This window comes from Thalassophryne amazonica, chromosome 3 (assembly GCF_902500255.1).
Source record: "Thalassophryne amazonica chromosome 3, fThaAma1.1, whole genome shotgun sequence".
NCBI classification, from domain to species: domain Eukaryota; kingdom Metazoa; phylum Chordata; class Actinopteri; order Batrachoidiformes; family Batrachoididae; genus Thalassophryne; species Thalassophryne amazonica.
In genome coordinates this window covers 56,791,836-56,809,573 of record NC_047105.1, presented here as the reverse complement: position 1 = coordinate 56,809,573, position 17,738 = coordinate 56,791,836, and the positions used below count along the sequence as shown (strand labels likewise).

The window sequence follows — 17,738 nt, the reverse complement described above, 5'->3', positions numbered from 1 at the left end:
TGTAACTAGGGATCCTGTCCTTAGGGTGAACTAATTTCTGTCTCAAGGTGTTAACCGGTTTAAAGTAAACTGGGATTTTGTGCTGTCTGAAGATCCTCTGTAGTTTTCCCCTACTCCTGCTAAATAAGGGAGAGACACTCCTCTTCTTCTTGTCTCCGTCTCCTGTCTAAACGAAAGCGAAACGTCCTCGCATCAAGCAACCCAGTCCAGTCGAAGATTCAAGCTTCTCTACTATGGAAACCACCTGGACAACTGAGAGCCTACACAGATACTTTATTGCCAGTTTTCAAGCAAGTTTGGGGATGGATACATGTAGATTTCCACGTCACTGCATATGTCTTGAACTTCATTTGCATCAATCAGTAAGACCAACCTGGTCTCACGGCAAGTTGTGATTCAGCAGCACGAAATATACATTAATCTATTAGTTTGTGATTTGGTGACGAAAAGCACCTCGTTTTCGTCACAGCAGCACAAATTCATTCTAATTCATTCCATGATGGCTACACGAAATTAAAGTGAAGCGGGGGGGTCGGGGTGGTTATGTTAGGTTGGGGGTAGGAGTAGGGTTAGTAATAGTGAGTTTAAAAAAACCCGTCATAAAAATTTGACTCATTTCATGACGGGAGCACGAAAAAAAAAACGTGAGACTGGGCTGAGTAAGACATACAAACAGCATGGTACTGTGTGGTAAGTAGCCGCTCTGCTTTGTTGGCCTGATCTTGTCAGATCGCAGATCCTAAGTAGGGAAGGCCTGATTAGTACTTGGATAGGAGACCTCGTGGGAATACCAGGAGCTGTGTCTGTTTCCAGGTAAAACTGGAGTTGCATCAGGAAGAGCATCTGATGCGAAACTAGTGCCACGGCTTTCGGTGACGATGTTATGGGCATCACACAGATTAAGGAGCGGTACAACAGATTTAAAGACGGCCGCACAACGGTGGAGAGCGAGCCGTGCTTCGGTCGGCCATCAACATGCAGAAATGACCAGATCATTTCCAAAGTGAACGCTGTGGTGATGTGGGACCGTTGTGTGACTATCCAAGAAATTGCGGAAGAGGTGGACATCAGCACTTTTTCGGCACATTCCACTGTGACAGAAGATTCGGCCATGAAAAGAGTGGCGGCGAAATTTGTGCCGAAGCTGCTAACAGCGGAGTAAAAGCACCTTCGTGTTGAAGCCTCCAGGACATGCTGGACTCCGAAAAATGATGCCCACCTCTTCCGCAATTTCTCAGATAGTCACACGACTGAAAAGCCACCAAAAGCCGTCTGAATCTTCCGAATGGTTTCCACCTGGCTGTCGCCCAGTTTCTGGCAAAATTTGATGCAGTAGCGCTGCTCCAGTCGTTCCGCCATTTTCCTTGCACTACACGACCTCACACAAATGCTGCTTGCCAGCAACTGATGCAATCGACAGGCGTGAAAAAATTCACGCATGCGCACGAAGGTTCAAGGTTGGCTCATGCAAGCACACATGATTCAAAGCCATCAGGTTTTTGCAAAAAAAAAAAAAAGGTTGGATACTTTTCTAACAGACCTCGTAACTGTTTTTAAAAGCCCTTCAAATCTTTAAAACTTGTTGAGACCTGCACAAACCTTTGCACTATATTTGAACTGGTTAAATAGACCCATCGTGGCAATAAGGGTGTATTCAATAATCCTGAAAACTGAGTAGTTCCCTTGAACTAAACAAGATGAGACAGTCGACACTGAGCTGACACAGATGATGGGGGGGGGGGGGGGGGGGGGTGTGAGGACAAGTAAATGCTTTATTACCCACATATCCAGGAGTACCACAGGCTGTGGACATGACGCTGCCTGTTCCCTCAATCTTTGACAGACCAAAGTCACTGATCATGATTTTGGAGTCTTCGTTCATACTGTAATACAACAAATTCTCCGGCTGCAGAAACAAGAAGGACGGTCTTACGGCGGGTTTCACAGGAGCAAACTGTGAGGCAGCTCGGCTTGTTACTGCTCTACCTTCAGATCTCTGTGGACTATTCCCATATTGTGGAGATATTTGACTGCATCCAAGATCTGGTGAATAAGCTGGCTGGCATCTCTCTCTGTGTAGAAGCCTTTCTCCACGATCCTGTCAAACAGTTCACCTCCAGATACCCTGTTAGTTCAACATCATAAACAGGTCAAAAATCCTGCAGATTTTGTTGAAATATTTTTTATACGAGAAGCGTCCCAAAAGTAACCTGAATTTGCCTGTAGGGGGCATTGTAGTACATGCATGAGTGAATCAGTGCGTGAAACCTCAGTGTGTGCATGCTTTCACATCACTGAGTTGATCATACTGTAGTATCTGATCAATCAACCATGAGCATTCTGCTGTCAGTGAGGCTCTCACTCACTTGTGCTTCATCCCTGATACACACACACACACGCGCGCGTCTGACGTGTGTCAGCTTGCAATGATCACCACTGATATTCTTTGTCTCAGCCGTAACAGACATCTCTGCATGTATGCACGAACAAAACTCTTCATTTGAAGAGAAAGGGCCCTATCTTGACAATCTATGGCACACACACTTAATGCATAGTGCAAATGCATTTACAGTACGTCTAATTCCACTTTGTTATTTACACAGTATGTAGTCTGAATTAAATAGGGCACAGGGTTGTATTTAGTCATTTAATTAGTTATGGGTATGTTTGCATAAGTGGGACCACAGTGGCTTCGTGGTTATCACTGCTGCCTAAAGTCCTAGGGAGCGTTTCCACGAAGCATCCTAAGGCTAAAAGTAGCTCCTAGTGACATTATTCTAAGAAAAATCTTAGAATTCCTCGAATTCTTAGACATTTCTTGGAATTTTCCTTGGTAAGATGAAAGTTGTCCGCAACACATCGTCAGCCTTAAGAAAGCTCCTAAGGTGCCAAACTGATAACAGTAGGAAGGAGGACTTTTAAGAAGCCCGAGAGTGTCTTAAGCAGAGAAGACGGCAGAAAAGACAGAGAGGAAACAGCTATTCTCCATATGTAGGATGACAGTGAGTCAGTAACACGCTACCCGTTTGATCTGCGTAATTATTATATGTTAATTTACTATCTTAATGTATTTATAAATTGTTTAGGTTCTTGCTATTTTACAAACACGGCTAATATTGTCATTATTTTTTTCAGTATTATTAATATTGTTATCTTATATTATTATCGCTTCTATTTTGTCATTTGTTTTTTAAATGGACCACAATGGAAATAAGTGTTTACACTTTCTTGTGTCATGCATGTATTTTGAACGTATTTACAAATACATTGAATATAATGAACACACCAAATTAAACTCACACATGCACACTTTTAATATATAGATATTCGGCATGTGAATGAGGGAAATTCAAACATTTTCAAGCTGTGTAACAATTCATTTAATTTTGCTGCGTTTCATCATCATGACATTAAGTTATCCTCACAATTACAGTTAGGAAGTAACCCTGTGGTGTCTGATGATTTGCACACGTTCATGCTGGTTATATGGTTGCCAAAATCCTTTACCAGAGATGCGTTTGCATTTTACCGGCAAAACGGATATTTGTGACTAATTAACCAATCAGATTAGCAGAAAAAAAAATGTAATTGGATTAGAATTCAGGTTATGTGATTGGTTGATTTTTCTGCCCATTCCTGACTAGGAGGGCATAGTGCATTTGTTTTTTTATTTCTCCTCCCCTTTCCCTGACAACCAATCACAGCTGTTAGAGGGCTGGGTCATACCTAGCAACGGGGTCAACCCCGCCTCCTCACAAAGATAGGAGTTTCTGTCTACTTCCTTGCTCTCAGACACCTGCTGGCTCACTCTTAGGCTAAGATTCCTTGCCAGGAAATTTTAGGCTAAGTTAGAAGCTCTTTGAGAGGACTTTGAGTTGCTTGGATACGGACCCTAGTCATTTCTGTGTGGAGTCTGCATGTGCCCTCCGGGTGCTCTAAAAACTTTAAATTGACTGTAGGTGTGAGTGGACATGTGAAGGAGTTTGTATGTCTATATGTTGCACTGTGATAAACTGGCGTTCTATCCAGGGTGTACCTCACTTCCTGCTTAATGACCACTGAGAGGGTTCAGCTCCCCCATGGCCCTTAACTGAAATAAGTGGGTATAGAATATTAATGGTAGCATAACATGGAATAAACCAGTCAAACTGTCACCTGTCACTTCCTTGAAGACACAAGTGTATCAGTGTGTGACGTGTTGCTACGTAGATAGTGGACTCACCGTGAGACTTTCTGCCACTGTTGCCAAAGTGCTTGCGCATGGGGTGGGAGAGGCTTAGAGCAGGGCTACCCAAATCTGCTCCTGAAATGCACCTGCCCCGCATGTTTTTTTCACTCTCCCTGCTCCAGCTATGGCTAATTCATTAATGCTGACAGGTGTGCTCAGCCAGTGAGGAGCTGGGAAACACCTAAATGAAATAATCAGCTGTGAGTTATGCAGGCCAGATCTGGGCAGCTCTGGTCTAGAGCTTACTCATATGTAGGTTCATTTTTTTATATTCAATGTTAAATATTGATATGGACGGAGCCTTCTGTCCTCTGTGTATTTCTTTAAATTGAACACCAGAGAGTGTGTCACTGTTGCATGTGGAAGCAAGGCATTGCACCGTTGGAAATGCACAGCTAGATTTACCTACGTAAATTAATTAAGTAGGGTACAAATGATGCTTAAAATGCTTTGAGGTAACCTATGATTTGGCACAATATAAATAAATTGAACTGAATGTTTCTATGTAAACACTGTTCAAAGGGCAAGCATACACCCAACTTAAAACAAATCAAGTCAAGTCAAATCAAGTCTGAGAGCATGTGGTGATGCTGCACTTCGTCGCATCCATGACACAGCGGAGCTGCCTTGCGTTCTGGATGGCAACCACCCAGGCAGACAACTGGTCCATCCCCCCTGTCTAAAATCACTATTTATCTGTTACAGCCAGGTGAAGTGTTGACATTCTCTTGCCCTCCTCCATCCACTAGGGTCCTCAACACTCAGACACCTGTGTGCTGGATCATGCGCAGAGAAATGTACCACACAGCCAAAATGTTGAAGGTGATGCACCCTTAGAAGGCAAATGTAAATAATCTCATATAAAGAAAAGACTAGAATGAAACATTCTACATGCAAAACATGCAAGATTTTGCACCCGTTGAGGCCCTGAGCCACTAATGCATGTACATGACCAGCTATAGGCCAATTCCAGTTATTTTTAGTACCCCCTGCACACTGTATTTCTAATTTATATCTTATATAACAGAAAAAGGAAAGAGAACTCACAGCTGCATGACAAGGTACAAGTGGGAGGTGCTTTCGAAGATGTCTTCCAGTGAAACAATGTTGGTGTGCTTGATTCTGAGGAAGGCCAGAAAGAACTGAGTTCACTTTTAAACATGTTTTCTCGCATTTAGTTACCTGAGTACATTCTTGTGGCGTGGTTCAGATTTGGCTGCTGTCTCTGTGGAAGTCCTGCCCCATCGCCCGATCAAACCTACATGATCACCCTGTTCTGCTAATGTACAAAAACAAAAATACACCAAAGCTTTCTTTTGAGTTTGGTGAGAGTGACAGAGAATGGGAGTACACGTGCTGAAATGTGCACAGAAAAATCAACAATGACAGCTGTAATGATTATAATGACAGCTTGACGGAATAATTGCAAAAAAGATGCTGTAAAAAAAACCCCAACAAAAAACCCTCGATTTGCTTTGTTTTGTGGCTGAGATCCAGCAGACACACAGCCGAGCAGCTCTCTTGGCTCTCAAGTGCTGTTGAGAACATATGAACACACCATCACAATAACGCAGCTGAGAGAGTCGCTCCAACGCGCCGCAAACATGACTGAAGGGAAGAAAAGAAAGAAACCCCCTTCGCTGGTGCCTCAGTGTTAACTTCTGGTGTATTTTTTTTAATTATGCCCTATTCAATCCTCACTTCTTCACCCTGTGTGTCTTTGTCTTCACCGCCCTGCTGTGGGGAACTCCACACCATCTCCGCCTCCGTGTGCTGTTGCCCTGGCAACAAGGACACTAAAAATAGGTCTGTCTTCTTTACGCCTGACATTTCCGGTACACAGTCCTACTGTTTCTACTGACACCGTGCATTTAGTCACCCATTCAGTTGACCCCCTCTGCATCTCTGCACATTCCGCACTGATTGATTCCTTCATTGGACCCAAATTGACAAGCGATGCATGACAGAGAACCCTTGGTGGCCTTACTTGTGTAGTACTGCAATCTCATTTTCAATGTTGTTCTCTTTGCCTTCCAGTGCTTTTTTAGGGATACACTTGATGGCAACCAGCCTCTGGGTCCTCTTCTCCTCTGCTAGAACTACCTCGGAGAACGCACCTCTGAAACACAAACACAACAGACAGGGAAGACAGCGAGATGGAGATGTGTAGGAGGATGAGGTTCAACATAAAATAACTCAAAACAAAAGTAGGACTCATTCTTCTGAGGCCAGAGGCCAGTCAACTCAAACAGAGGAATTCCCAAACGTAGGAATGTCGGCACAGTGGTGGGCACAGTAACCACTAATTAGCGAAGCTAACTTTTTGTTAGCAGATTAGCTTTTCAGCTAATTTTGAAAACCATTAGCTAAATTTAGTTCTGCTAACTTTCAGTCCGCTAACATTTTTTTTTTTTTTTATTTGCTGGCATAATGAGTAAAGCTGAACAGTCAAAACCATTTGTAAACCCTAAATCAGACATGTTAGTTCCTGTCTGTTGTGTGGTTTGCGACAGTCAGACCATTGTGAGCTCAGTTCTTCCCCACCAGAAGGGGGCAGTGTGGCTGCTGGCTGCTCTTGAGAGAGAGAAGAAAAAAAAGGGTTATTTATTTTCCACATACAGCAACACACACAGTGGGTAGGAGACATGAAGCACAATGCACAAAGCAGAGCTCATAGTTTCATTCATAAACTAAACTACTTGCAGACAGTTTATCGACATTAACTGCAACTCTGTCATTTTTACAAAGTGAAAATATCGCACATATCTTTTAAATTAATGTGCTAATTCTGAAGGTTTGAGCATTAAAAGACACTCGCACCAAAAGGCATTGTGGGAAAAATGAGTCTCTTTAAATCCCCCCCCCCCCCCCAAGTCAAAATGCATAGAACACTGCCATCTACTGGATGGGAGTGTGAATAGCAACCAACATTGGCCACTATTTGTTGTGAATTACACTTCACAACAGAATTTTCAGTTTTGCAAATGCCTTTTTTTTTTACAAATGGAAAACAAAATTACATATTTATAAATACACATTTCTTTGTAAAAAAAAACCAACACACATGTGACAGTAACTTGTGTGTTGACTTTTACAAATAAATAAACCAACCAACCAATGGACACTAATTTTTCCCATAATGCCTTTTGTTCTGTGTCTGTTAACGCTCAAACTTTCAGAATTAGCGCATTACTTTAAAAGATATATGCAATAGTTTCACTTTGTAAAAATGACAGAGTTACTGTTAATGTCGATAAACAGTCTGGAATTAGTTGTTTATTAGTAAAACCATGATTGAAAAGTGCTTTGCGCTGCCCATCGTCTGTGTTGCTGCATGTGGAAAGTAAATGATGCTACTTTTTTTTGGGGGGGGGGGGCAGCAGTGGACAGCGTGCATAAAACAGAAGCTCTGGCTCATTTGTCTGGGGTTTGTGATCGCCATTAATTTTACTCAGAAGCCTCTGCGGTGCTTAAACTCGAAACTGGTTTATCAGTAACCAATAGTGTACCAAGTCAGTACTAAAAGTTAGTGATTCGCTGTAACTACAAGTTAGCAGTTAGCTGCAATGGCCACTAATTTTTTTAGCGGTTTATTGGTTTAGCATTGCAAAAGTTAACTTTTCAGTTAGTGGATTAGTGGTAGGGGTGCACCTATACCACTTTTTTCCAGACTGAGTACAAGTACGAGTACATACATTTGAGTACTCGGCGATACCGAGTACCGATACAAATACTTAATGATACCATTACAGTTTTATGACTTTGAAAATGTTATTTATTCATCTGTTGTTCCTTACTTTTTGACTGTAACCGCTACCAATATCATAAGCTTTGTTTTATTCACAAACATTTCACTTAAATCATGTAACTTCACTTTTTAACTACAACAAATTATCCTTTAACATTAATTGTGTGTTTCTTAGCAAACATGACACTGCCAGACATCTCACTGAAATGTAAACTGTGGACTTCAGCACTACAAAATATACAACACCAGTAACAGAACCGAAACTGTCCATCACTAACTATGTCTGTGAGGACATAAAAAACAGCTTGACAGAACAGCTTCTTTGAAAATGTGAGGGCGGGGTTTTTTTTAATGAAAAGAAGCTTCTCTGTGTTATGAGCTGTGAGTCTGTTTCTGCTGTCATCAACAATGTGTCACACTAAGCTAAACAGCCTTTCACTCCACACTAACTTTTAATTAAATACGTACAGGTAACATACAGAAATGCAAACCGTAAATGTTTTTTTCCTCAAAGGTGGAGCATGTAATATTGATGAGCACGGCATGCACACATGCACACGTTGCCCGGCATCTCCGCAACACACGGAGGAAAAATGGAATAATTTTAACATTATTGTATTTTAGTTCATTTTTTCTTTGTGAATCATGTGAATCTTCTTTGTGAATCATTACATAGCGTGCACACAGAATGGCCTGAAGCCTGTGGTAACTGAGCAATGAATGAGGTGCACGGTGACTTTCAACTTGAGGCGCAAAGTGCAGCTCATGCAGGAGAGGAATTAAGCTCCGAACACAGCACCACAGACATCCAATAAACGGATTACACCTGTAGCGGACCAGAGCTTGGCTTCCAGCCTGGACAGTCACACCAAGGGCTGAAACTCACCAACCCGATGAACAATCTCTGCCGTTGAAACCCTGATCTGAGTTCTGATGGAGGAACTGGCACAAAGTGCAGAGTCAAGGAGAAACTTTTTTTTCAGCCACATGAGGAATTAAAGTATTTTCAGATTTTGTTTTCCAAACTCAGGAGGCTGTATGTGGATAATTCTTCTTCAGGATCATGTGATAAATTCCACTTTAGCAGGTAAGACTTTATTATTTTCTTTGTGTGTGAATTTTCTCCGCATGATGGACTGCGGCTTTCAGCTAATCAATGGAGAATGGACATACGAGGTCTGTGAGAAAAGTATGAAGCGAGACAAAGGAACATCTCCGTTTTCGGAGTGCCACGCATGCGCACAAAGGTTCAAGCTTGGCTGATGTAAAAACATATGAATCAAATCCATATAGTTTTGGAAAAAAATAAAAAGGTACGATACTTTTCTCACAAACCTCATATTTCAACTTATGAGTAAATTACATGAAAGCCTGTAAAAATCCATATATTAGCCACATCATTGTTTAAACCGTATTGTTCAAAATGTATGTAGAAAGTAGCGGTTTATAGTCTGGAAATTATGGAGCATGTGTGTGAAAATCCCACACTGAGAAATTGACATCACGCTGCTGTAAAGGGGTATCGGGTGCCGTAGTATTGGAGACGTTTTATGATTACAAGTATGAGTAAATGAACACAGGACTGGGCCACAATACCTGATACTGGTATCAGGATCTGCCCTAATTAGCGGTTATCGAAGCTAACTTTTTGCTTAGCTGTCAGGGCCCACTTTGAAATCTTAAAAATCATATGGGACAATCCAAACCTATAATCGTAATTTTGATTGAATAAGACAGGAATAAGATGAAGTATTATATATAGTATTATATATATATATTATATATGTACATAATATGAAATATTTTATATATAAGCAGGTAAATGGACTGCATTTATATAGCACTTTTACATCTGAATCAGAAGTTCAAAATGCTTTGCAATGATGCCCCACATTCACCCATGCACACACCGACATCAGCGTGCTGCCGTGCAAGGTGTTCAACTGCACACAAGAGAGCAACTGGGGAATTAAGGAACTTGAACAAAGGCCCTTAGTGATGTTCTGGTATGGCAGAGATTTTGAACGGAGGATCCTTTGGTCTCAACCCCACTGCTTAACCACTAGACCATCACCTCCCTCCAAAATACAGGTATGGTAGCAAAAGAGTAAGTGAGCTTGTTTCCAGAGCAGAAGGTTTCTGGTTCTAGACCACCCTGGGCCATTCTCCATATAATATGGAATTGTGTCAGGAAGTGCACTTGACATCTAAATCAGCATGCAGATCATGTTAATTCTGTCTGTCTGTATTGTAGCAAGGCCAAGACAGAACCAAAAGTTTGCGACGACTTCTATTTCTTTGCATTTATGTAGAAAGGCGAGAAAATAAAAAGAGCAAACAGGCTACTGCAACAAGTTGCATTTCGGTTGCCATGTTAACAAATAGCAGTTTGAAACGGGCATTTTTTTTTTTTTTCTCCTAAGGCGGAGGGGTGTCTCAATTCATAGGGCTAGAGGCATACCCCTTCGCCTTACCCCTGTTTTAAAGGGGTAGGCGTAGGGGTAGGGGTAGGGCCAAGGGGAAGGGGAAGGGGTACAAAAGAGAATTGAGACTGGGGGTTAGTCTCTTCCAGTTATCCTCTTGACTCTCTTAGTTTTTAGCTTAGTTAGTATCTCCTCCTCATGGTTTGTGCTCCATAATTTTCTTTGTTTGATTCCCACTTTTTTCCTTTTGATGGACCAGTTTTTCCCAAATAGTTTTAAGGCATGAGTAAAGTCATCTGAGCTTTGAAGACAACTTCCCACTTTTTCAAATTAAGAGCGAATTCACCAGCTACCTAATTTTTCATCACTCAATGTCGAAAGCCTTAAGTTAATTTTTTCCTCTGCAACAATATTTGCCAAGTCTTAAGCCTTCTTAAATATTACAAGAACTTTAAATTGATCTTCTAAAAATTTTTGAAGTCGCTGGAGCAGTCGTCTTACAGCAAAAGCTCATAGATGTCTTCCTCTGGATTTGGCAACTTCAACAAGCTTCTGTGTTTGGTCCTGCTGGGAAAACAAGCATCATCAACATCCGCACTCATCTGGTAGACCTGCCGGGTTAATCAGACACAGCTTGTAAAAGGAGGCCAGCAAACAGCCGGCAAGTGATTCGTCGAATGCTCTGATGGTCTTTGCTGTCAGTGATGCAAAGTGCCTTTGTTTAATTTCCTTAATAAAAACAATCATTTTGTGAAGCCAAAATTCACCACTAAATTCCAACCAGGTTTATTCTTACTCAATTCTATACATATTTAACCCAGTTCTTCTTTTCCTTCTGATTTTCCAGCCTTACGTCTCATATCACCTCAGTAATAAAACTATGAATCATTATCCATATTCTCAAATTCTGCCTGTAAATATGTAAATAAATGTGAAAATATTACACCAGTTGTCTGTCTTGTGTCCAATTGGAGACAGATGTTTAATCAATCATATTCAGAACTTGACTTTCACAAGACTGATCAATATTAATGTTTTCCTGTGGTTCTGGCAGGATGGTGTCCCTTTTGAGCTAATTAATTAAATTTCAGATTTAATTAAATGTTGTTTAGCTTATAGCCACTGCCAAGACACTAAGACAATGCATTCTAAACAAAAATATTTCCAGGTGTCTAAAAGATGACCTGTTTCTGTGTCTGCTCCATGCCATTTCCTGTCTCCTCATTCAGAGGGCACATTGCTGTATTTCTCTCCCACAGACTGTAGCACAGAGGTAGGTGGACTAATTAAGTATGTTGCACAGAGTCAGTAGGACTTCTGTGACATATCAGACTTCAGCATTACGCATTTTTGGCCTAATTATCTTATAGAAAATAGTTTTGTCCTTAATCGGTTGAAGCTGAGTCAAATGAGCACCACTGGTATGACATAAAAAAAATGTATTCATTCAATTAATTAATTCCATTCAACTAAATTTGAATGTAAATAGTATAATAAAATTCTCAGTTAATATAGAACAAGCTATCTATCTATCTAGCTAGCTAGCTATCTCTTGCTGTTGCATGTCCACTGACATTGTGCTATTTGGCCTCCAGTGTGTAATATTATAGTAAGTGTGTGATACATTACTGGACCAGTAGATGTCAGTGGTCTCTAATAAGTTGTGGCTAATGAAGCTTTTGGTGAAGCAATTGGCTGGAAGGCTCTCTGAAGTGTTGGAGGCATTGCATGTTGCTCATTCATATAAATATTTGAGCCAAATTCCATCTTGCTGTGATCACCATTTTTATAGGCATGCGACTATTTGTGTTGTTTCCCTGTACAATGGCGCAGCATTGCTCCGATTTCCAGAAGAAGTCATGGTCTTAGGAAATGTAAACATACAAGTATAATAACACCATCATCCATATTGTGAAGATCCATTTTAATGATGTGGAGAAAATAAAGAATATGATCACTTTATACTACAAATTTGCTCTAATATATATATATATTAGATTAATACAAGACAAATTGCTGCTGACAAGTAGAAAAACTGTACATGGGCATTTTATTACACCGAATGAGACAAGAGCAAATTTGTAGTATAAAGTGATCATATTCTTTATTTTCTATATTGCATATGTCACAAAAGTCTAAAACAAGTGCTTACTTTGCAGAACTTTGGGAATAATTAACATTGAACCCCAACAACCGTACTTGTAAATTAAACTTGGGTAACATATAAGGGGCATCAAAATATTTGAATAATCAATATATCATATTTTGCAATGTAACACAATATACATGAATCTCATAAAACTCCACATTAGGTTCTGGGTATATCAGTATGTTCTGCCTTCCTAGAACTCTGAACTCCTTTTTTCAAACTCTGAGATTATATCAATTTATATTTAAGATTTCTGGGTGAGACAGAGCAACTTTCAGTACATATGTTGTTCTTGATCGGCTTACAACAGTAATGACTCCAAGTTGTTCATCTCAGACAGAAGACGCATAATGTGGAATTTGGTTGCCAAGTATTATTGGTACGATGGAAACAACTGCCCGGACTGGAAGTGTGCATTAATTCAGTTTTTTGAACATTTTACACTCAAACACATAAAACAATGCAATGCAAATACGGGCTCACTCACTCACTTACTCACTCACTCATCTACAACCGCTTACTCCAATTAAGGGTCACAGGGGGTTGGAGCCAGTCTGTCGCAGGGCCACATAGACAAACAAACACATTCACACCTGCACGCACACCTACAGACAACTCTAAAGTTTCCAGTCCACCTAACTTGCATGTCTTTGGATGTGGGAGGAAGCCGGAGCACCTGGAGAGAACCCACGTAAACACGGGGAGAACATGCAAACACACAGAAAGGCCACATGTGGGAATCAAACCCATGACCTTCTCACTGTAAAGCAACAGTGATGGACTGCATTTATATAGTGCTTTTCCATCTGCATCAGACGCTCAAAGCACTTTACAATTATGCCTCACATTCACCCCGATGTCAGGGTGCTGCCATACAAGGCACTCACTACACACCAGGAGCAATAGGGAATTAAAGGCCTTGCCCAAGGGCAAGGGCCCTTAGTGATTTTCCAGTCAGGTGGGGATTTAAACCCATGATCTTCTGGACTCAAGCCCAACACCTTAACCACTAGACCATCACCTCCCTTAACAGTGCTAACCACTATACCATCGTGCTGCCCGCAAATAAGGGCTGATGAATTTACATCCATGAAAGGCCTTTATTGACAGTTAGGGACAATTATTATCTTTTGTGTGTCTGTGTTGTCTGTGTAGTTTTGTGTGAAGGGTGGTTGGATGGAAGTGATGGTGCAGGTTGGGGGTCTGTGGGTGGGGTGGAAGGACGGATCTCACTGGGTGTGTAAAAAAACACAAGGGACGTATGTTGAAGGAGTGTTGTGTTTGTGTCATAAAGCACAATTACTGGATATTTCATGAATGTCATTCAAACCAGAAAACAATAAACAAATAAAAAAAATCTAATCTTCTATTTTGCATTCAGCTGTCTTTACACATTGGTGTCTGTGTGGCACAGGTTGTGTTGGTACTTCTGTGTGAGTCGTGTTTTTGTTGAATAATTCAATGTGGTGACATTACCAATAGCTTTTTGGGGCTGAGAATCATTTAGGAAGGTAAAGCAACAGTCTCACACAGACATGTACAGTTATTTAAATAAAACCCTGTTTTAATCTAGTCAATAATGGATTTAGTAAATGAAGTGTGGCTGCGACAGAGAACAACCAGAGTGCATTATAGATTATGGTGCGGTGGCGATGACAGACAATAGCGCGTATTTACACAGCCTCCCTGACAGCAGCGTGGGAGGGAGCTCAGGAGGAGGCTCAAGCGCACGTACATTGTTAGTGACCACAGGGATCCTTTATATGCATTCCACACACCCACAATGCCCACTGTTCACAATCTAACACATAGTACAACAAATACTGTAGAGTCCTGATAAACATAGTTGTGTGTTTTTCCCCCTTGAACAGTGACAAAGGGAAGATTGCATTTGGAATATCTGACAAGTGAAATGTCCAAATGTGAGATTGTTTTCTGGTTTAATAAATAATAGAGGTGGGAGTAAGTCGCTGTCAAGTCATGAATCAGCAAGTCCGAAGTCAAGTCTCAAGTCAGCTTGGTGGTCATTATGACTTGAGACTTGACATGGGACTTGCTGATTCATGACTTGAGAGTGACTTGATGGTGACCTACTCCCACCTCTGTTAAATAATTGATCAATTATCAAATTACAAATCTCACTTTCAAACTTAAGCAATGATACCCTTCACTATCTACAACTCCCCCTGGACTAGACGCCAGTCCATCGCAGGTTGGTATCCACCTACAGCTGGGTGGACTGGGACAATGCAGATGTCTAGTCCAAGGTGTTGGGAAAGTGTAAGTACACGGACTTAGAAATGTTACTCAAACCACAAACCAGGAATCGACAGTCTACATATTGGTAGTCCAACTCCTATGCCATAGAGAAATATTTTGTGATGAAGAAGAAGTATACCTTAGACAGGGCCTGAGGTCCATCGGGATGGTGGTTATCCTTGGATATCATAGTGCAAAATGGATTAGAGTCTGGATGAGATGCCATTGAATGAAGATTCACTGAAATCAACAAACTGGTGTGGGGAAAGTTGAGCTTGCAAAGTCAATATCACAACGTAAAAATATCACACTGGAATACAAGAATCTCTCTCTCACACACACACACACACACACACACACGCAAAAAATAAGACGAAATCTCATTTCTTTCGGTGAGATCAAAACAAAATCAGTGAAAAGAAATCTCTACAACATGATATAAATTAAATAAAAATATCAAAAACAAAAAATAAAACAAAACATGAATTAAGTATGGGCACCCTTAATATAACTAAAAAACAAAGAAAAAAGTGGCATACACCTTTAATATTCCCAAGTCACTGAATATACAGTGGGGACCACTGTATATTCAGTGACTTAGGATATACAACCTGGGGACCAAATTGCACCATTTTCATGAAAAATGGTGCAATTTGGTCAGACCCCCCAACTCAATATAGCTAGTTTTCAAGCTCACCTCTCTTTCTTTCCCTGTCCTTTTTCTCTCTTCTTTTTTGAAATCCGGACTTTGATTTTTTTTTTTTTTTTAGGAAAGACATGTCTTATTTCAGTCTAAATACTAGGGCTGCAACTAATGATTATTTTAGTAATCGATTAATCGGTTGATTATTTTTTCGATAAATCATTTTTGGTTTTTTGTTGTTTTTTTTTTACTTTCATGTTTACTTTTCATGTCTTTAACTGAATTATTATTAAAAGGGCTTTATCACGCAACATCAACATTTGAGCTTGTAACAAAGTTATGATCTTATATTCTCATCAAAAACATACCTGGAGTATAGTTTTGTTTTGTTTTTTTATTTTGTACATACATACATCACCGACACACCACAAAGAGATTTCCATCAGGTTTCACCCAATTATGAGCATTTTTAGATGCCTACAGCAACTATCTCAACCACTGACAACATATTATTATTACTATTACTGTTGTTGTTGCTATTATTATTAACATAGAAATAAAAATACATTTGAAAAAATTACAATTTGTAATACATTTGACTCCTTTACAACATCTAACGCTAAGCCATTAATTATTATACAATAAACAAATGCACACAAATGCGCTGAGATGCCAACAGCTTAATGCTAACTTTAACATTGAAAACGCCATAGACATGCTAACGCGTTAGTATTGGTCCAGTTTTTAAGCTATAAAATACATCTATCAACTGTTTCAGAAAACCACAACAGGTCGGTTTAACATAAAAAAAGGTAAATATTACTCAGACATATGCGCTTTAGGGTTTTAGCGGGGAAAAATTAAGATAAAGCAAAATAAAACAAAGAAACAACGAAGCAGCAGATCGAAGCACTGCTTCATTGGTTCAAGATTCAAAGCAAAGCCGCGCTGCAGAAATGGTTGATTATATGGAAGAAACAAAACATTTGCGGTGAAACAAAGTTATTTAGCAACTAATCGATGACTAAATTAGTTGACAACTATTTAATAATTGTTTTTAATCAATTAACTCAATTAGTTGTTTCGGCTCTACTAAACACCCCTCCTCTTTCTGTCAGATCCCATTTGGGGGATGTGTGTGTGTGTCTGTGTGTGTGTGTGGCAGCGTGCAGCCTGTGTGCCTGGGCTAAACCATTGTACAACTGTGCAGGGGTGGGAAGGGCCCTCAGAGATCTTTCAATATTATTGTTAGAGCAGAATTAATTTTGCAATATTTATACATTCATTCTAATTATATTCTTTTACAACATGAATTGTAAGGACATTAATAACATGCAACACAAAAATGTATTTAATGCTAGTTTTTTGTGCTCCCCCCCCATGCTCAGGGCCCTGGGTACATAGTACCCTTTACCCCCCCCCCCCAGTCCGACGCCCCGGTAGAGCGCATCCAGAATGTATTCACAGTACTTCATTTTTCCACATTTTGTTATGTTGCAGCCTTATTCCAAAATCGAGTAAATTAATTCTTTCCCTCAAAATTCTACTCACAACACCCCATAATAACAACATAAAAAGTTTTTTTTGTTAATTTTTACAAATTTATTAAAATACTTTGTTGCTGCACCTTTGGTAGCAATTACAGCCTCAAGTCTTCTGGAATATGATGCCACAAGGTTGGTGCACCTATCTTTGGGCAGTTTTATCCATTCCTCTTTGTAGCACCTCTCAAGTTCCATCAGGTTAGATTGGGAAATTGGTGCACAGCCATTTTCAGATCTCTCCAGAGATGCTGAATCGGATTCAGGTCTGGGCTCTGGCTGGCCCACTCAAGGACATTCACAGAGTTGTTCTGAAGCCACTCCTTTGATATCCTGGCTGTGTGCCTAGGGTCATTGTCCTGCTCAAAGATGAACCGTCATCCCAGTCTGAGGTCAAGAGCACTCTGGAGCAGATTTTCATACAGAATGTCTCTGTACATTGCTGTATTCATCTTTCCCTCAATCCTGACTAGTCTCCCAGTTCCTGCCACTGAAAAACATTCCAACAGCATGATGCTGCCACCACCATACTTCATTGTAAGGATGATGCCTGTTTTCCTCCAAACATGACACCTGGCATTCACACCAAAGAGTTCAATGTTTGACCGGAAAATTTTGCTTCTTATGGTCTGAGAGCCCTTCAGGTGCCTTTTACTAAAGAGCGTTTTTTGTCTGGCCACTCAACTCAGCCCAGTCTCACGTTTTTTTTCCTCCTCCCGTCACGAAATGATTCAAATTTTTGTGACA

At 40.4% G+C, this 17,738-nt stretch overlaps 1 protein-coding gene across 1 annotated transcript in view; it reads right to left on the bottom strand.

Annotated features, from left to right (window-relative positions):
* The window catches only part of camk1a (calcium/calmodulin-dependent protein kinase Ia), a 121,435-nt gene that overhangs the window by 6,201 nt on the left and 97,496 nt on the right, over positions 1–17,738 (bottom strand). Inside the window, 4 exon segments of the mRNA XM_034166388.1 lie at positions 1,780–1,906; positions 1,987–2,125; positions 5,276–5,350; positions 6,216–6,347. Coding sequence (XP_034022279.1) covers positions 1,780–1,906; positions 1,987–2,125; positions 5,276–5,350; positions 6,216–6,347 — 473 coding nt within the window.